This window comes from Onychomys torridus, chromosome X, assembly GCF_903995425.1.
Source record: "Onychomys torridus chromosome X, mOncTor1.1, whole genome shotgun sequence".
NCBI lineage: Eukaryota > Metazoa > Chordata > Mammalia > Rodentia > Cricetidae > Onychomys > Onychomys torridus.
Window position 1 is genome coordinate 74,534,963 of NC_050466.1, and position 21,692 is coordinate 74,556,654.

The 21,692-nt window shown below is 33.7% G+C and overlaps 1 protein-coding gene across 4 annotated transcripts in view; it reads left to right on the forward strand.

Annotated features, from left to right (window-relative positions):
- The window catches only part of Dmd (dystrophin), a 1,920,150-nt gene that overhangs the window by 473,890 nt on the left and 1,424,568 nt on the right, over nucleotides 1–21,692 (forward strand). For all 4 annotated transcript variants that reach the window (XM_036174407.1, XM_036174408.1, XM_036174405.1 and 1 more), the window contains 2 exons: nucleotides 2,511–2,661; nucleotides 15,585–15,701. In XM_036174407.1, the coding sequence (XP_036030300.1) occupies nucleotides 2,511–2,661; nucleotides 15,585–15,701 (268 nt within the window). The remainder of the gene's footprint in view (nucleotides 1–2,510; nucleotides 2,662–15,584; nucleotides 15,702–21,692) is intronic.

Here is a 21,692-nt window from a genome sequence, read left to right on the forward strand (position 1 = left end):
TTCTGCTTTAGAGATATAAGGTGTGAATTTTAGGTTGCTAGCATAAGTTCCCTCCATTTTTAAAATTTATGTAGGCACTTAGTGTTATGAATTTGCCTCTTAGAACAAACACCTTCATTGTGTTCCTTAAGTTTGTGTATGTTATATTTCATTTTCATTTAATTCTAGAAAACCCTTGATTTCCTTCCTAACTGATAATGATTCTCATGTCTTATTATAATTATTAATGTATCTCCTTATCTAATTATATTTAACCTACCCGTTATTAATTACTATCACAAAGTTTCTAGCCTAGATGTGAAACTCAGTAAGTACTCGCTAAGTGAACTATATGTCTATGGATGAAAATAATTAAATATTTTTAAATGCAGTTCTTTTCTAACTAACAATGATGTACGAAACTTAAAACATTTTTAAATGTAAGTAATAATCTGAGATTAAATTTTGCTCAAATTGTGAGATCTTTAATTTAACCTGAGAAAAATCAAGGAAAGATACTGAGGATAATTCTCATAAAAATCACATTCTCTGATTAGTTGCCCCCAAAGAGACTAAAACAGAAAGTGAAAGATTTATATTTTATACTATTCAATGCTGAAATGGAGTTTGTTGTCTAAGAGATTTAATAAGCAAAGTTCACCTTTTCCTTTTACTGAAATGTATGTCTCATCTCTGTTGCCCATAAAACAAAATGAAATTTTTTTGTCTGATGAATAGGAGATGATTCTCATAGATTTCAAATTTCAATATAATTGTATAAAACACCTCTGAAATGTTACAAGTCAATATATTATGTAAACTAAATCATTTTCAAAACCAACTAATATGTATATTTTGGGTTTATAAATAAAAATTTCTGGTAAAAAGACCCCATTAAATCAAAATACAAAATCACTAACTCAAGTTAATGTTCAGCATATTATTGTTTCTATAACTACTTTAAACATAGGTTTTGTAGAGGACATTTATCTTAAATATTTATATTTGAGTTGTGAGCTTTTGCTGAATTAAGTGATAAAATTGTATCAAGATGTATTTTCATTTTCACCATATGGTTTTCTAGTTATGATCAAGATATGAACTTATGTCCCTTAAACTGGATATGGAAGTGAAAATGTCTAAGACCCCATTCGTAGGGTTATGTGTAGGCAGTGAGTCTATGCCTATGACTATATAACTCAGTCAAATATTTCATGTGTCTTTGAAGGAAAACACTAATTTGTCTACTTAGGCATAACAAAATACTAAAAATTTTAGTGCTTCAAAATAACTGATAATTTCACAAATCTATACTACAGATTCTGTATCCAATGATATATTCTATATTCCACTGGAACCTCAAGTTTCTGATAGCATTTTCCCTTTAGTGTCATTTTTTACATGATATGTAATGATTTAATCTTTTAGCCTGGCCTCTTGGGAAGTGGAAATCTAGGACAAAAAGCTTTCAGGCTCTTTCGGCCTAAACTTAGAACTGGTTTGTTATCAATTCTGTCACATTATATTGGTTGAAAAAAATTCAAATTAAATACCTTGATTGAAAACATGATCAAAATTTTATTGGAAGGACAGGGTATAGTTGATCAGTGGGTACTAATTTATATTTAGATAAGAGAAATAATTTCTGGTGTGCTATTGTATACCCATGTGACTACAGATTACAGTAATATACTGTATATTTATAAGTTCTAGAATAAAGGAATTTGAAAGTTTTGCCTTTTAACACATAAAAATATATGAAAAGATAAGAATATTCAACCATATTTAGACATTATGCAATTTTCATATGTTGAAATACCACATGCTACCTCATAAATATGTATGATGTATATGTTTATATGTATCCCAGAAATTAAAAAAAGGAAAATTGTTCCTGATATTTACTTTTAAATCATAGGCATGTAAAACATCATTAACACAATATGCACTAATTTATTTTTTAGAGAGTTTCTACTTTACTTTAAAATTTTATTTATTGTTATTAATTACTTATTAATATTATTATTGGTGTGTGTTTGCGTTGATGTACTCATGCATGAATGTGTACGTGTGTATGTGTACATGAGCATGCATGTGTAGGTGGGCATGTATCTAAAAACATGTGTTCTAAGGTTAGAGAACAGCATTATTGAGTTGATTTTTTCCTTCAAAATTTCAGTGGATTATGCAGATTGAATATGGGTCACCATGTTTGCAGGTCAAGTGACTTTACCCACTGAACTACATTGCTAGCCCAGTTTGTTTTAGAAAGCACAATATATATATATATATATATGTGTGTGTGTGTGTGTGTGTGTGTGTGTGTGTGTGTGTGTGTGTACAACATAGTGGGGCCAGATGAAATAACACATTCAGAAGTTATCCTCCTATAGTTTTTAATATCCGAAATTGCCAGAAAAAAATGGATAGGTCATCAGTTATGTCTGTTTTCATGTAATTGTGTGTTTATTAAAAATAACCTGCTTTAGTAGGGGACATAATAGTTATTAATTTTAATTTTTATTTTTTAGTCTACACAAAGTTCTAATGGATCTCCAGAATCAGAAATTACAAGAGCTAGACGACTGGCTAACAAAAACAGAAGAGAGAACAAAGAAAATGGAAGGAGAGCCCTTTGGACCTGATCTTGAAGACCTAAAATGCCAAATACAACAACATAAGGTTTGTAGACATTCTTCTATTTGCTTTCGAGACTAGAAAACCATTTGTGTGTATGAATATTACATATAAATATGAACACATGACATTTTTAGATGGGGCAGGAAACTTATAGTCAATAATTCAAATTGACCTGTAATGTTTCATTCATTATTGTTCTGTTTTGACTATGTTCCCCTCTAAGATGAGGGTGTTGTCAATGTGATAATTTAAAGAAGTGATATTTTAAGAGTTGATTAACCTATATGAGATCTTCCCACATAAGTAATATTAAGTCCCTTATAAGATGAGGTGTCATGCAGTATTTGGGTATCTTTTCACCATCCATATAAGAATCAGGCAAGAATATTCTAAGAGATGACTCCTTGAATTTGGCTTCCAATCTTCTACATCTCAGATAGTAATATTTTTCTTTATAAATAATCCTATCTCAACTATTTTTTGTTATAGAAGCACAAAATACAATGTAATCAGGAATTTTTATTTTGGAAAATATTCACACTTATTTCTTAAAGAGAATAATGTATAGTTTGTTAAATACTAAAACTGTGTTTTCCTGTGAGACAGCTTCTTCAAGGATTACCCAAAATATACACTAAAACATTATGTCTAAGGATGCATTTTGTATATGTTTACCTTTAGTTCATAATTACTTAAAATAGAGAAAAGTTTGTTAAAAATAAATATCATTAACATTGTTTTACATAAAATACAATATTTTTTTAAAGTGTAAGAGTCCTTGTCCAAATTACTCAGACATTTAGACATACATTTTCTGGTTGGTGGAAATCTTTTGTTGTTTTTGTTGGCTTGCCCTTACTGTGATTGAATTCCTATGATTTTTGTGTGTCAACATAATTTTCTTTCAGAATTCAAGTGTTCATTCCAACATGGACTAATCAATGTTAAAAATTGTTGTGAATTTTGTGGTTATAATGGGAACTTTCCTGCTCCAGGAGTGCAAAAATACAGCCAGGAGCTTTGTAAATAGTCCAAGGCCAGAGCCAAGGCAAATAGAATATAGAAATATAAGAAACCTAGGTAAACTCAAGTTTTTACATCAGCAACTAATATTTTTAAAAGTATATCTCCAATTCTTTTTATTGGAAATTACACTTTGGGGCACTCTATAAAAATTTATTTTATTTGATCAGTGTGTGTGTGTGTGTGTGTGTGTGTGTGTGTGTGTGTGTGTGTGTGCGTTTCTGTCTGTCTGTCTGTGTAGGAGTACGTATGTGTGAGTGCAGATGCACATAGGCCAAACAATGGTGTCAGATCCTCTGAAACTGGAATTAAAGGAGAGCCACCACACATGGATTCTCAGAATTGCACACAACCATCTACAAGAAAAGTAAATGTATTTAATCCCGAAACAATCTTTGAAGTGTCTGAACAACTTTTGTGCTACTCCCAGGATCTCCATTGTTTGTGTCTATTAAATGGAAAGGGCTTATCTGTTCTCTCAACTCATACCTCCTATTATTTGTATTGTGCCCAACTTCATTCTTAGTTCCTAAGACCAAACATTACAGTCCTATGAAGTTAAAAGATGCTTTTCTTCTATGATCCAAAATGATTATTTTCTTATTGAATAAACATCCATTTTGACTAACAAGTGGACCTGATCCTTGCTGTTGTTACCTCTCTTTAAGTAGTTCAATGGCTGTTGCTATTCAACATTTACTTTTCTTGGGTTTTATTTTAGTGTTCTCCATAAGTGTCATATAGCTTTAGAATTGAAGTTATACGCAGTTCTGAGCCTTCTGCTATGGGTTTTGGTATTGGAACTGAAGTCTTCTCCAAAACCCCCATTGTGGATTATGACCAAATATTTAAGGACTCTGATAATTCCCATCCACTATCACCAGGAGAAAATAAATTATCAACTGTGTTACAATTGTCACATGATCCCATGACTAAACTTGTAATAAATTAATTGAACATGTGATATAAATATTAGTTTAACTGTTAAATTTCTAACTGTGCTACTGCCACTGTGGAGACATGTATTCTTCCAATGGACCCTTTATCTAGCCCTTTCCCCTGGATCTATGCCGGAAATTATGTGTAGAGAATATGTATTCAAAACTAGCTTCATTTCATCTGACAGAATTAGCTGGCCCTGGAAGCATCTCAGCTGGTGATGCTGAACAGAATGCAAAGTTAGTGCTACCAAAGCACTGATACATTCTACCTAAGATTCCTTGGCCTATGAAGGAACTGTTCTAAGGTATTACCCTGTATCAAATATCAGATTCTCAAGCAGAATATAATGCTTCACATTCTCACTCATTCCTAGCATACTATGACATCACCTCTCAAATGAACTTTTTGCCCATAACATATTATCTTTTGATAAGGATCTGCTCTTTTGAGAGAGGAACTAACATAAACATCTTGTCTTAGGCAGCTTTCTGTGAGTTTGAGGCCAGCATGGTCTACAGAGTGTGATTCTAAAATACACAGGGAAACCCTGTCTTGAAAAACCAAATATATATATATGTGTGTGTGTGTGTGTGTGTGTGTGTGTGTGTGTGTGCACTGTGTATTAATAGACACATGCGCACAATTTGTGAGAATACCCTTTGATATGTTCATTCCAGTACCTCTTCATTATAAGGTATATTGGAAGCTCCATCATGTATAAGACATTTCAGTGAAACTGCAAATTAGCAACTGAAAGTATATTGGTTGTTACTATTAAATTCAGGCAAATGGTTAATTCTAGATAGCTCTGAACATTTCAATTAGTTGCAAATTTTGTCTTTTAAAAGATAGTAAAACAAAACAAAACAAAAAACCAAAATGAAACCCCTTTCCATTGAATCTTCCTAGGTGTTCCTTTGAAGAGGGCATTTAGGGGGTTACTTTGAGGACTGAATACATTAAAACATGTCCGAAATCATTCTGACTGACAATTTCTGTCTGAGAGATGGGGTGTTTTAGTTACGATACCAAGGGAATTATTTTAAATTAGTAGGAATACTATTGAGGAGGAAGTGCCTTCTGTAGATTGGAGATTTCATTAATTGGAAAGAAATTTATTATTTGGAGGGAATTCTCATCAAAAGGAAAAAGCATCATGATAAAATTGTGTTCCATGGTAGTCAGACTGACATGGAATTTTGGTTACTCAGCTAGGTTTCCAAATCTTTTCAGACCTAGATTTTTGAACATTGTCTCAATGACGGCATCAACAATGTCCTCACAAGTCATTAACATATGAAGCTATAAATGTAATATGCACTATGTTCAGACTCCAGTGGATGTTCTGTGTTAAATGCTAATTAATACAACCAAATAACCCACTAGAAGGTCAGTCGCCTATTCTTTCCTTGAAGTTAATTTCAAACATTTCAGTTGCCAAGATTGTGAAATGTTCTCATCTGATGACCTTTAAAATGATCTGGATGTTCATGTAACAGAGAAGGTTTGGTGTAATCCTGCCAAAGGAACTGACCTTTCATTTCATCCCACTGCCTCCCAGTAGCTCTGAGCAAACACTCATTACAGCTTCTGGGTACAGTGAGGAATACAAAGACCAACTGTCTCTGAAATCCTTCTCAAGCATCTCATAGTCTAGTATACAAATAGAGACAAAAAACAAGGAACCATACATGAGGCAGATTAACAAATAGCATAAGAACTGAAGTTGGTGATCTGTTGGAATAAAGGAAATGAAGTTGGAAAGAATGAAGTATGTTTGGTCTGGATCTTGTGTTAAAGTTCTACATCACCAGAGCTAGAAGATTTCAGTTTCAGTGTGGGGGGTATTATACAGGAGACCCAAAGAGCTTCATTTTTTTCTATGGGTCAATAGGAACCACCCTGGCTTTGAAATTAAAGTAAAATGAATAGTAATTTAGAAAAAACCTTAATTTTGTATACAATATGTCTAGTAAGAGAAATGATATCACAGGAAAGTGGGAGGCAAAATGACATCTTAGAAGACTATTCCAGCAAGTATGCACAGCCTGAAAAAATTATGAACGGCTGTAAGAAACATTTTGGAGCTCAACAGCTGAGCCAATAGCCTAGAATTAGAGAATGAGAAAAAAGCTTTAAATAACAACTTCTGAGACTAGGCAATTGGAAAACCAGAGTTGGAACTAAGAAAGTAAGCAATAAAAAGAGATGCAGTATGTGGGAAGAGGATGAGTAAGTGAGATAAGCCTTGAGAATGCCTTAAAATCAAATACTGCTTTTAGTGCTTAGCAAGCACTCTCTTTACCCATTAATATTACCCATTCTTACTGCTGTGAAGCTCCACTCGAATTCCTAGCCTTTGCCCTTGTAAGTGCTTAATGAAAGTTTGATGCCTGTGTAAGTAAAGATAAACAATACACTCAGGACAAAAATACCATACAATAGCCAAAGAAGCAAAGCTCATCTGTGTTGCTGCAATGCCTAGCAGAGTACTGAAGAAGTAATTGCTTAGGGAATTATTTAATTGTTTAATAATTTTCAATGTTTCATTACATAAACTGTCCTCAACATAGCTATCTTCTGACAGGGGCAAAATAATTTCACAACTGGAACAAGCAATTTTATTATGTGTATCTGCAAAAAACAACTCTTAATGATAAATATGAAATATTTCTATAAAATGACTTACATTGATCTGTATCATGTTTCTTATCTTAGGTTTTCTTCTTTGTCCCTATACCAGTTTGATTTCCTTATGCAAATACCTTCATTTATATTTACTGTAGAATCATTTTCACAGTAATATTATCTTCACATAAATACATATGATTTAAAGTAAAAGAAATAGTGTCACTTTCATGCATTCTATATAATTGTATGTTTATAATACAGTTATAATTTCTTAAATCTAGCTTAAAAAGCTAGGTTTTCTACTATCATTTTAAGTGGTAGATTGTAAACACAGCCATAGTCTACATAATGTCCATGATTATTTGAAAATAATAATGATCTGCATGATTATGTGTTGTAGCTTATGCTCTCCTTACAACTGAAGACATAAGTTCTTTGTAGTAAGGATTGCAAAATTTTTGAATGATATTTTAATGGTGTGTTCTATAATTTAAGTACACTGACAACATTTAGCAACTAAAAGGTATGAACAATGATTAACATGGATAATAGGAATAAGTAATTGTACTCAGGTGGGCTATTCCCATGCATTTGGCTTATTAATAGGATAATTATATGTACATATTAGATAATAAAATATGCATTTCTTTAGTCCTTCTAGTACCACTAAACACTGTGCTGGCTGATTCCAAAGTAGTATCTCATTTCACTCCAGTACTAAACTTGTGTTAGGGAGATTTTGACATATTAATAAATTTTTGTTAAGATATTGCACAAAGTAACATCTCCAGCAACTGGTGACTTCCAATTTTCTTTTTATCTTGCAGTATTATTTTGGCTGTTTGAATTCATAAACTAAAGAGATCTCCCTGTCTATGCTTCAAATATGTTTCTGAGGGACACATTTACAAAGACCCTTGTTTTTAACCTTCATCTTTCTGCATTCAAAGAAACATGCCCTCTATTTTTGGAGCTTCATTAAATCCTGATTCCATCTGTGAACCTATAGTTTAGAGACCATGCAGAAAAGTATCCCAGAAACTTGGCAGTGTTCTAATAGTATTGTTAATTTTTAGATGTAAATGACAGAGATTAAGGCCTCCAAACTTAGAGTGAACCATGTTGGAAAAGTACATTTGTGATAGCTGTTCCAGGGATGCTCAGAATCAAAAATTTAAAGGCAGTAGTATATTTATATTCATACTGTAGCTCTTTCTGTAAATTAGACCTAAAGGGACAAGTAAAGCTACAGCAAAGGAGGAAATAGGCTCATTATGTAATTGCATTACTATCTGAGAAGGGGAATAAGAAATAGATTGATTTAACTGAGATTAATGGTGGCATTTTATGCCACATACATGGATGCATACATTAATTGATTATAGGGAGAGAGGTAATGGCAAGAAAATTAAGGGCTTCCATTCAGTGATTATGATTTTTATCTTATGACATGTCTCTTGCTGACTTTTTCAGCAAAAAAAAAATCCTTACATCTGCCAACTTAAAAATGCAGTTTTACTTTAAATTATATTTGTATTTATTTATCAAAATTTTCAAACATTTATATGATGCTCTCTGATCATATTAATCAATCACTACCCCTTTCAAACTCTCCCTAGTGTTCCCACCACCACATCTCCTTCCCAAGTTCATGTCTCTTTCCATGTTTTTCTTATTGATAATCCTTTGAGTTTAATTAGTGCTGTCCATACAACATTCACCTACCAGTGGCCACAATCCCAAAGAAAAGTGACTCTGTCTTCCTCAGCAGCCATTAATTGTGAGTAGTTCCTCCATCAAAGTTTAGACCTCAAGGACGCTTCCCACATCTGTACTGAAATTTTGACTGGCTTTTTCAGATCTTGTGCAAGTAACCATAGTATCTGTGAGTTGCTGTGTGCAGCATATGTGCCATGTCAGTATTTCTTAACTCCCCTTCCCACCTGCTGGCTGTTACATTCTTTCTGTACTCCCACATCTTTGCAAGATGTTCCCTGGGCCTTGGATGATGGGTGGTAGAAAGAGATGATTCATCCACAGCTGAGCACACATAGTTACATATACATTTCTCTTTAACCATTTATGAATCTCTGTTTATCTTGTATAAATAATATGCAAATTTACTGATTTCAGGGTCATGGTGTACGGATAAGCAGATAGTTCTTTCCTGTCTACTACACAAAGACAAGAGTTCATATCTCAGCACATAAGTCAAGTTACTCACAAATTCCTAGAACTCTGGCTCCAAGGGATCATCTACATGATACACACACACACACACACACCTCTATACTCACAGTAATTCACAAGTGTACACACACACCCAAATGCGCCTACCCTTGCACCAAGGCACATACACATACAACTACTAAAAAGGAATACTTTTAAATGTTTAAGTATTTTAGATCAATTGTAAATTTTTTTCAGACCCTAAATTTTGCTGTAATGTCAGACTGGCATTTTATGAATTGCTAGAAGCACATTTATTAGACAAAGAAAGGCATAGTGGTTTAGATGAGGGAGTGTAATCTGGATTCTTGTGGCTTGGTTTAACAGCTTTCTTCTGATTATGCCTAATTATGAGGTTTCAGAGGTACGTGGCTGGTAATATTTATATATTTCATGTTGCATTGGGCAAAATGCTAGTCAATTGTACCTTCGTCTGTCTCAGAGCTATGCTAGCTAGCTAGCTATTTATCCTTCTGCACTAGTTAGAATGTTGAAGCTTAGTTTTGCAAGAGATACAGGGATCAAAGCTAGCAACTCTGCCTTCTGATACCAAATCTCTGATAGACTTTGGTTAATGTTCCCCATACTGTGTTCTTAATCACTGACAATATGAAATATATATATAAGTATAGTAATTCTGTTATTAAAACAGTTTTTCTTAATAATGGAACTCACTTTTAGGTGATGAAAATCAGTGTTTCTATGGTCTCTCAAAATTGCTTGTTGATGTTGTCTTTTTAGAAGTCTTCTCCCACTTGGTATTTCCAAGGCTTGGCAGAAGCAAAAACACTCCCTTGTAGCCAAAAGGTAAAAATAATGAAGTTTGATATAAAAGTATCAAACTATGTAAAGAATTGAAGACCAAAATATGGGCTTTTCTAGAAGAACCTGCTAGGGAAGCTTATTTAAAATATTCAGCGAATGCACAACAGTTTATGTGCCCTAAATAGATCCACACAGGGAGATGGACAATACTTCAGGCAGTCAGGCTTAGCAAAGTGAATATTTGACTGAAAATAAAATTGGAAATCATTACCAGATCATTTCACTCAGGGTACCTAGGGATATAGAAGCTAGTACAGTGTAGTGTTTATGAAAACAGGGAATTAGCAGTAGCTAGAAAAAAAAAGAACAAAAATAAATGACCCATTTCTCCATCATTTTCAGTGAAATCAAAAGATGTTGTGATTTGAATTTTAAGCAAATATGTGTCTGCAATGTTTAATTAGTAAATTAATCAAAAATGTCATGGGCATTTTGTTATATAGTTTTTATATTAAACATTGCTTTCCTAGATGTGCAACTAATCCCTGTTCCTAGAAGTTATCTTAGTTTGTAATTAGTTTGTAAGATTGTTTGCAAGTAGTATATTTGGTAGATAGGATGCTATAAACTTTTTAAATGTAATATTCATAATTAACCATATCTTAATAGTTATTTGGGAGGAAGAAGCTGCTATTCTTAGACTCTATACAGAAAGCATTATATATGTTGTTTTTCAGTGGGGATGTGTGCTTGTATCTGTGTCAACTTTCTGGGAATGCTATCAATAGTCTAGTAAATATAGTAGGAGGATTGAAAGAAAGTGTACCATAGCAGTTCTGAATCCAGGTACATTGAATCTCTACTTTGACCAAAGGAACCAGTACAGAATTCTTGAAAAAAACAAGGCATCCCACCTTGTTTTAGTTTCTACTTATTTACCTTTCTATACAGGCTGATCTTTACATCTAAGTGCAAGTCTAAAACTTTTATATACTTATATACTTCCTTGTGTTTATTAGTTAAGCATTATCTCATATCTGAATTGAGAACTCACAAGGTAGCATGGGTCTTGAACACTGAAGTTACTTTTTCCAATGAGTGTTCCCAAGCTGTCTGTGCTGGTGAGAACAAAAAAGTTTGTACTATTGGTGACATTTTAAGGAATTATAGAAGAAGATCACATGTGAATTATGATATTGAGATCCAGTACTAAGAGTTTCAAATTTGGTAAAGTCCTTTAATTAGAGCATTATTTAGAAAAAGAGAGTTAACCAGGAGTTATGACAAAAGTTCAGGGTTTTAATGTATTTTACTGTTGCCCTTTTCTCGTCATAAGGAAGAAAAGATTGCTATTTGATATTAGAGAACAAATATCACTGACATTTGTATCTAATAATGGTATAGAAATTTAATTAGAAGCATGACAGATTACTCAATTGGCTACTGTGACAAAAGCATCACTGATAAAAATAATGGATCATAAAATAGCCAGCACATATACATATAAATTGTACATTTTTGATAATGAAAACCACTTTTGTAATTACCTAGGACAAAATTTTGACTTGAAGATAAAGGTTCTGAATAGTCAAACTTCAATGTGTTACTCTGGGGATATATCTGTATTTGGAAATAACTTGGCTCATATTTCAGGCTTAATGAGCACAGCAACAAACTTCTATTGTATAAATATAACTATGAAAAATTCAGTTCCATAACAAGTCAATATTTAACTAAAATTTTAATTAAAATATTGTAACCAAATTTGGTAGTCTTAAAAATACATGGTATCAAGCAGGAAGCCAGGCAAGCATTTTGTTTTACCTTCAAAGATAAGACATCAAACATACAATTTGTGTTTGACATTTTGCTACTTACAAAAAATGACTTCCAAAGTACTCTCTAGAGATTGCGTTTTATAATATTTTCTTTATTGATGATATTGGAAAGCATTAATACTGTAATAATCATTCTTAATGATTTGGGGTGTTGAAAACTCAGAACAAGGAATTTTACAAGGGTTTCTATTTTGCAACTACTGAATTTGCTCAAAGAAATTTGTTTAACATTATCAATTTTAGCCAGAGATGTTATAATATTAAAAAGTCATAGAAGAGCTGTGGAGTCTAATTCAGTGCTGTGTGCTCAGTAAACCAATATAAAAGGCCCTTCCTATGTTTCTACAAATACCCTCTGGTTATTCAAATCAAAGTTGTACTTTCAGTTTAAAGTTGTCAAATCATCATTAGTTTCAATAATACCTTGTGTTAATATTTTTCGAAAGAATGAGACATATATCATTGATGAAAATGGCAAAAAACTCAAATATCTCATTTTATAACAAATACACAATAAGAAATCAGTTTAATACCAGAAAAATCAATAGTACATTTATCACGTATACTTTATAAAGATTTGCTCTGTAGAAGTATTTCATGAAACAAACAATGATTTCTGCGTGTTTCTTTACCATAGTATGAAAGCAGTGACTATAATTTATGTGTAAAATATTGTTCAGTCTGGTATTATTTCTTAGTACAATTTTACTTTTGAATATATGATTATATATATAAAATTTCTTGTGGAAAAATAGGAAAATAGTTTTCTAAATTTATAGAAGCCAGGTTATAATATCCTGGCAACCTCCAACAACATAGAAATGGATGAGATCTACATGAGCAAACTAGACGTGAAGGGGTGGATAATGAAGGGCAAGGGTTGAGGGAAAGAGAGCTTAGGGAGCAGGAGATTCCAGCTGGATCAAGAACAGAGAGGAAGTACAAGGAAGGAGAGAGCATGATAAATGAAGACCCCATGGGAAGAGGAAGAAACAAAATGCTAGAGAGGTCCCCAGAAATACACAAAGATACCTCCACAACAGACTACCGGTAATGGTCAAGAGAAAGCCCAAACTGACCTACTCTGGTGATTGGATGGCCAAATACCCTAACTGTTGTGGTATAACTCTCACCCAATGACTTATGGAAGCAGATGCAGAGATCCATGGCCAGGCCCCAGGTGGAGCTTCAGGAGTCCAATTTGTGAGAAAGAGGAGGGATTATATGAGCAAGAGTTGTTGAGATCAAGATTGGAAAAAGCACAGGGACAAACACCCAAACTAGTGGAAACCTATTAACTATGAACCAATAGCTGAGGAAGCCCCAACTGAATCAGGCCCTCTGAATAAGTGAGACAGTCGATTAGCCTGAACTGTTTGGGAGGCCCCCAGGCAGTGGGACGGGACCTGTCCTTAGTGCATGAGCTGGGGCCTATGCAGGGACACTTTGCTCAGCTTGGGTAAAGGGAGGAGTGATCCTGGAAGACATGTATACCTTTATCTCTACATTATTTTGTAATGTTTTTAGCTTCCTTGTTGAACGATGTTTGCCACTGGAGCTCTTGTCCAGGTTCCAGAACAGCATGCTGGAGAAGGCCAATATGCTGCAGCACAAACACAATGTTTATATGATATCCAAACCCTAATTCTAAGTTGAATGGCAGCCTTGAATGCATGGGACAGAGTTGAGGAACCAGGAAAGAAAACTGAGTCATTTACAAAGGTTATACAGGGCCCAAAAGAATCTTTCACAGATTTCTTACAAAGACTGACTTCAGCAGTAAATATAATGGTCCTGAATTCAGATGCTAGCCAGATAATAATTGAATCTTTGGCTTTCGAGAATGCAAATACAGAAAATAATGAGGCCATTAAAGGCAAGATCTACTCCCTTGGAAGATTGGATTAGAGACATGGTTAATGTTGAGGCTCATGACCATGATAATATGTGGGTAGGAGAAGCAATTTCAAGAGGTTTGAGTAATGTCAGATGTTTTGGATGTGGAAAGCAAGGACATTTGAAAAAGGACTGTAAACAGGGCACTTCTAAAAACAATGTTTCTTCAAGGAACAATGGCAACAGAGGAGGGTACTGGACCTGCCTCAACTGAATCTACCAGGCTGAACTGTATCCCCAGGGGAGTCCTTGCCCTGGAGGAGATGGGAAGGGGTGGTAGGTTGTGGGGAGAGCAAGGGTGGGGGGGAGTAGGGAGGACAGGGGAATCTGTGGTTGATATGTAAAATTAAATTTAATTATAAAAGAAAAAAGAAAAACATTCTGGCAAACTAATAATTGTCTTAATTGTTCTAAAAATTCCTGGCTGACAAGCTGAAAGTCTTATCTTATATAACCCAACAAAGAGGAGGTGTGGGGGGGAATGCTTGACATCACCTTCAAGGACAACTTTGAATGTTAATGTTTCCATTTTCAGTCTTCTTGAAAAAAAAAAAGAGTTTTATTAACCAGTGCAAGCTCTAGAATGTCAAATGCATGATGGACAGTATACATTTCACACACAAAATAGGAGCATAGTCATTTTATCATAAATTCCTTTGCCTGAAAATGTAGCATGAAAATCTAGAGATAATTAAAAAGAAGTTACTTAGAGTAATCTAAAATATTGAGGCTTGAAATATAAAAGTCCTAAGATTAAAGTGTTCATGCATTTGAATTTGTGGTTGATCCATCCTAATAAGGTCAACCTACAACTTTCACAACATTTGAATAACTAAGAAGTAGACTGATAGGTCCCAGGCATTACAGTTTTGTAGAATTGCCAGAAAATAAAAGACACTATTTCCAAACTTTCTTTCCATTAATGTGTTATATAACAAAATGCTTTGAGAAGAAATCTAGTTATCTAGAAGATTTGATTTAAATACCAATTAGATGAAATCCCCATAATAGTGTTCTGCATTGAGTTTTTGGGGGACTGCAGCTACAGGTAGAGATGTTTTTGCCAAATCCTTGTAAAATTTTATTTCTTGAAACATGCAGTAAGATAGTGATAGACATGAGTTAGCAAATGGTAGAACTAGAGAAAACTAGCAAGGAAATGTCTCTTCAGTCAGAAGATACTTAATAATGTGAAATGAGATGCTGTGAAAGTGGATATTGGATTTGGAAACCTTTGAAAAAAATACTTTGATGTGATCATGGCTAGTGAAAGTCAAATTAACTAAGGACAGAGGATCATTTTAAAAATATAACATTTTCCAGTGAATATTAAAATATTAAATAGAAAATTCAGACTTTGGGGTCAAAAGTGATTATTTTCTTTCAATGGTAATAGGAAATTTCAGTAAAGTAGAAAATACCCAGGATGCTAGAAGTACAGATAATTAAAGACAAAGTCCTTGAAAAGGTGGACAGTGTGTGAGAAGAAGTGCACTGTACCTGTAGCCTTCACAATGTATGGAGTTCAAATGAAAAAGAGAATATAACTCCCGAAATCAGTCTAGGTTAATGAGTGATTGCATTACTCCATGCACTTGGGAAGAGATTGCTTATAATATGTACTTTTGGGTTTTCTTTCAGGTGCTTCAAGAAGATCTAGAGCAGGAACAAGTCAGGGTCAACTCTCTAACTCACATGGTAGTAGTGGTTGATGAGTCTAGTGGCGATCATGCAACGGCTTTGGAAGAACAACTTAAGGTCAGATTTTTTTTAACCGAATATGTCTTTTTCAACATTTAATTCCAATTAATGTATTTAGCAAATTCAGAATGTAATTAATTTAATGTAGGTAAATTAATATATTAATCTTTCAAATTCAAATCATTCTCCATTTGTGCATTCTCAGTTTCATTAACTTAAACTGGTGCATACACTTCTTTCCTTGCCTTTGAGGAAATCCACAAATTCTGATCTAATTATTTCTTATTGTACTTAAGATGTATACATTAGAGAACTATGTAAACAACACTGTTTATGTGTGCTTCAAACCTACAATCTGAGTGTGGGTACAAATTAACTTGAAATTTACTAAATTATGAAAATGTGAGTACCTTTGGTGTATTTATTCCTTTAATCTTTCAGTTTTTGTTCTCATGAAAACATTGGGTGTTTTAAATGATAAAAGTTAGTTAGAATAGATATTTACCCATTCAAATCTCCTTTCCAACGGAATTGCAGGTATTTTTGCTTAAGGAATGTATGAAGTATGGTAGAAATGCCTGTAATTCTGGCACATCAATGGTAGAGTCATGAGTATTGAGAGTTTGAGGCCAGACTCAGCTTTGCAATAAACAGATTTGGTTAAATGAGATCCTGCCCACCCCAGGCCAAAAACAAGGATGGAGAGAAGTCTCAGAGGTTAGTGCAGTTGCTTTTGCAAAGGAACAGCAGCCATATGGCAACTCATAACTATCTGTATCTAGATAAAAGGGCTCTGACTCCTATTCTTACCTCAGGGGTCTCCTGCCAACACATGGTGCACAGACGTACACTCAGGCACCTACACATTCACATAAATGAAAAATAAATACCAAAAACAACAGACAAAAATGATAATGTGCATATTTCAAAGTTCTGTTTTATGTATGCATGCCCAAGTATGTGCATATACGTACAGAGCCAGAGACGGAAAGCGGTTGTCCTCCTCAAGCACTCTCAACCTTAGTTTTTGAGATAAGGTTTCTCTCTCAGCTTGGAATTCATTAATTTCGCCAGACTGGCTGGCCAGCAGATCACAATTATTCTCCTGTCTCTATCTTCCAATCTTGGGTACTGGGATTATGGGTATGCATCACTGCTCATTCCTTTTTACATGGATGCCTGGGGATCAACTCCTGGTGCTCTTGGTTGCATAAGAAACTATTTACCAAACTATTCCCTTAGTCTGTTGCTTATAAGGTTTACTGGGCCCAAGAAAGGGCTGCCCTTCCTTTGTGACAGATAAGGGCCACAAGTTTAATATCTCAAAGGATCCCCTCCTTTACAAGTTGAAATGACTTTATGAGCCTAAAGTAGTTCCTAACAGTAGCTCCAACCTAACCTATAACACAGATTCTAAATTCTTATGTTTGTGTTCTTGTCTGTTGTGTTAATTATTTTTTCACTCCAGTGAAATGTCATGTCCTTGAGTTACTGCTTTAGACAACCAGTCTGCAACAATGCCATTACATTACCTGTTAAGAGACAAAGGAGTAAAAATTTTTGACAGATTGAATATTTTTACCACAAAGCATCACTAATTATTTCAACCTATGTCAGTTAATTATATTCTAATAAATTTGTGGACATATGAAAACCTTTATGTTATAGTGTATGGTAATATATCATGAAAGTTAGGGTCAGTTTTATATTGTGTACGTACACATGGCTGACAGAATAAAATACTGAATTTGAAAAATCTCCAAACTTCTGATGTAAAAATGACTAATTGTTGGGAGGCAAAAGTCCAATACTCAACCTTTTCCATACCTTTCAGGAAAGATTTTGAAAACCTGAAAATCAAAATTCCTTCTGAATGGTGACTGGTTAAAAAATAAAACAAAATATTTTATAAGACAAATAATATTTCCAAATACTAGAAACACATTGGCTTTAGCAGACCTAACACAAATAGCCTTATGATATAATTATTTAAGGTGATACTTTTGGGACAGAAGCAGCTTGAGAACAGTCCATAGAACTCATAAATGAAGACTAGGTTAAACTTCATATAAGGAAAATTGGGAGTACTGAGTGTAAGTCTTAATGTAGTATTTTGGAAAGCTGTTTTCTAAGGCCTGAGAGATGACCCAGAGTTTAAAACTGATTGATTCTCAGTTATGTGCATGGGAGTTTTGATCCCAGCACCCACATAAAGCAGGGATGTAACTCAGCTCCAGGAGGGTACAAGAGACAGGAAAATCACTAGGGCTTGCTGGCCTCTAGTCTAGTATGGGAGCCCCATTTAGAGGAAGAAACTCTGCTTTAAGGTAGTAGGTACAAGTAAAAGAAAAGAAAAGAAAACCCTATACCCTACTTTGACCTCTATACATGAGTATGTGTGTCTATACACTCACACAGACACATAAAGAAACACACATACATAAATAATGAGAGAAAGAAAGAAATTTGCTTTTATTATTTTCATTTTTTATTTCATTACCCAGAGATAGCTGCTGAAGTATATGTGCATGTCTTATAGCTTTTATTTGCAGAAACACAAATCACACCTAGTTGCCTGTGATTGCCTTTTCCATTAAGTATCTGTCAACCACTATCTTCCAGAATCCTGACAAAGTGTTCTTCCTTATTTAAGGTCATCATTTTGACTCTGTATCAAATAGCCTTATTTCACTTTTACATAGTCTAGACTAATGTATAAAAGGACAGTGTTAGGTGGAATTAAGTGGAGCAAAACATCACTTCATAAAATGTTTCAAGTCTATTAAACAATGGCAATATTAATATTTTATTTGTTTTGTTTGAGGGATGGCAACAGGTATGTTTGTGAGTATGTGTGTGTGTGTTTGTAAAATGTATAAAGACAAAATAAAGATGATGAATATTTTCCACTCATTAAAAATTTATCATCTCTCTCTATTGGAAAATTTTAAATTCCTACATTCCTGTAACTTACAGTACATAATAAAAATTTAAGAACCATAGTCATCAGCTGTGCTATGGTAGAATATTAATATTTTTATTCTTCTAATTTTTTTGTTATCTAACTTGTCTTTTCATTATTGCTTTAATCTTCTTATCTTCTGTTGGCCAAAGATCTATTCAGTGATTTTATAAAACCAACTTCATATTTTCTAATATAAGTGACTTTTCTAACACACAATACTCTTCTTCTCTTCTTTCTGTGCTTGGCTTATTTTACTTAAATTATTGTTATTGCACCAGGACATTCTTAGATTGGAAAAGGAAGTCTAAGAAGTAGCAAGCTATTTATTGGAAATATTGAATTCAAACTATAATGTGATATGTTTAAGTGTTTTAAGAGAGATCTGAAGGGTATGTCATTCTGTATGCTGCAAATGTGTGCTGCTCTGATTTGGTTAATAAATAAAATGATGATTGGCCAGTAGTCAGGCAGGAAGTAGTACAGGCAAGATAAGCAGAGACAAGAACTCTTGGAACAGAAAGGCTGAGTCAGGAATTGCCAGCCAGACACAGAGGAATCAAGATATGAAGACAGAACTGAAAAAATGTATCAAGCCATGTGGCTAAACATAAATAAGAATTTTGGGTTAATTTAAGTGCAAGAGCTAGTCAATAGTTAGCCTGAGTTAATGGTCAACCAATTTTAATTAATATAAGCCTCTGTGTGTTTACTTGGGTCCAAGCGGCTGCAGGGCCATGGGAGCTGGACAGGACTAGAAAAATCTTCAGCTACAGTGGTCCTTCTCTGAGTATGCCCACCAGTATGCCTTCCATCAAATAAATTTCATACCACTAGAACGCAGGTACCTATGCAATAATTTTATCTAACTTCATCAAGTAGAAGGATAATTTTATGTCACACAACAGATAAGTTTAGATACAAAACATAATTTTAAAATATAATTTGAAGCAGGAACAGCCATGAAAGCAATGAGAGTATATAAAGAAGTTGTACAATGAATTTTTCCAAGTACTTTTACAATTATGATTATCAGAAATGACAGTTAATGTAGATACACAAAATATTTCCAGGCAATTAATTACATCCTTTTGTAACTTGTTATTATTGCTAATTATCATTTTAACAAATGAAATATGTGGGCATTCTGCAGATTACAGAAGAAGCAGAAGAAATGTATCATAAATCAGATAATGTTAAATGTTTAAAAGAAATGAAGGATATTTGAAAGTAAAAAGTATATTAAACATATTTGTTCAGAAAGACTACATCATTCCTGATTCTGTCAAGGCTAATGAGTGAAGTACATAACTCTAAGTATATATAATATATATGAATGGCAATATTAAGTACTTTTCTTTCTGTACTTTACTTATTTAATAATTATTATTATTTGTAACTGGAAGTTTTCTTCATCCTGCCAAGTCCATGCAGTCCTGTGGCCCACTTACAAAAAAAATCACTCAGATGCTTATATTAATTATAACTGCTTGGCCATTAGCTAAGGGTTATTTTTGACTAGCTCTTATATTTAAATGAACCCATAATTTTTATCTTTGTTTAGTCAAGTGGCTTGGTACCTTTTCTCAGTTCTGCCTTGTCATCTTGCTTCCTCTGCGTCTGGCTGGCAACTCCTGACTCAGCCTTACCTTTCCCAGAATTCTTCTTGTCTGCTTACTGCCTAATCTTCCTGCCTGGCTACTGGCCAATTGGTGTTTTATTTATCGACCAATCCGAGCAACACAAAATCACAGCATACAGAATGATATTCCACAGTACTTCCCCTTTTCTGTCTAATCAAAAAGAAAGGTTTTAATTTTAACATAGTAAAATTATATATAATAGAACAGTTATCAATCAAGAATGATAGTTAAGGGGATGGGGGAAGGTGGGGCGGGGGCGGGAGGGGGGAGGACAGGGGAACCCATGGCTGATGTGTAAAATTAAAACACACAAAAAAAAGAAAAATAAATTAAAAAAGAATGACAGTTAAAATATCTAGTCTATTTGTATTTAGAAAAAACTACAGAAAATATTTTATCTATCCTATATTTGTGAGTCAAAAATTTTATATTTGATTTATCTTTTATCATAACCAAGGAAAATTATAATTATAACTATCTAGTCTTCAACTACATCAAAGACCCCAGAAAGATATAACATTACCTAAGAAAACAGGAAGTGCCTTGTAAGCAAATTCCAAAATTCTGGAAATGATAGAGAGAGCTTGCTACCTGGACATCCATCCAAAGTTCCTCTCTGCAACATTGGGGTATCCATCTTCAGCCCATAGGTCTAGTCTATTAGTCACATTTTTATGTCCTGTAGAATGTCTGGAAGTTTCTTCTGCAAAGCAAGAACCTGAAGGACCATCTCGCCTTGCAAAGTTCAGTGGTCACTTTACTATGGGTCCTGCATGTCCAGTTTATATAACATATTGTCAATCAGTTGACACAAGTTTTTTTGCCTAGTGGCTTACTTTTGCCACAAAGAAAGCAAACTCTATAATGAGTTTATTCAATGCCCATCATTTTCCTTGAAGTAATTGGTGTTGCCAGGAACAGATGTGTCTCATTGTCCAGAAAAGTCTAAGTTTTTAAAATATTTTAAATGCCATAGTCTGTAAGTTTTGATGTGTTTGAAGATTACCTACCTAACTAAGTTATATCTATGTATACCTAGAAAACATAACTAACATTAATATAAGTTTGATTATCATAGATGACTAATAATCTCTGTTTTTAATGATACATTACAATTTCAAATGAGTTGCATAAACAAAATACTTTAAACACAAATAGAAATATACATACAACAAAATTAACTTTAATTTTGTATCAATAAACTAAAATCCATAGAAATGTAAAACATTTTAAACAAGTTGTTGCTTTTTAAAAGTAGATTTAATAATCTATCCTTCTATCCCATCATATCTATATCCTATATTTCTATATCATATATTTCTTCTTTTAGAAAGAGATTGACTATGGCCAATAGCAATTTGTAACCAACAACCTAAATAAAGACCAAAAAACATAATCCATTTTTGGGGAATGTGGGCATAGTATTCTAGGCTACTTCTTGCT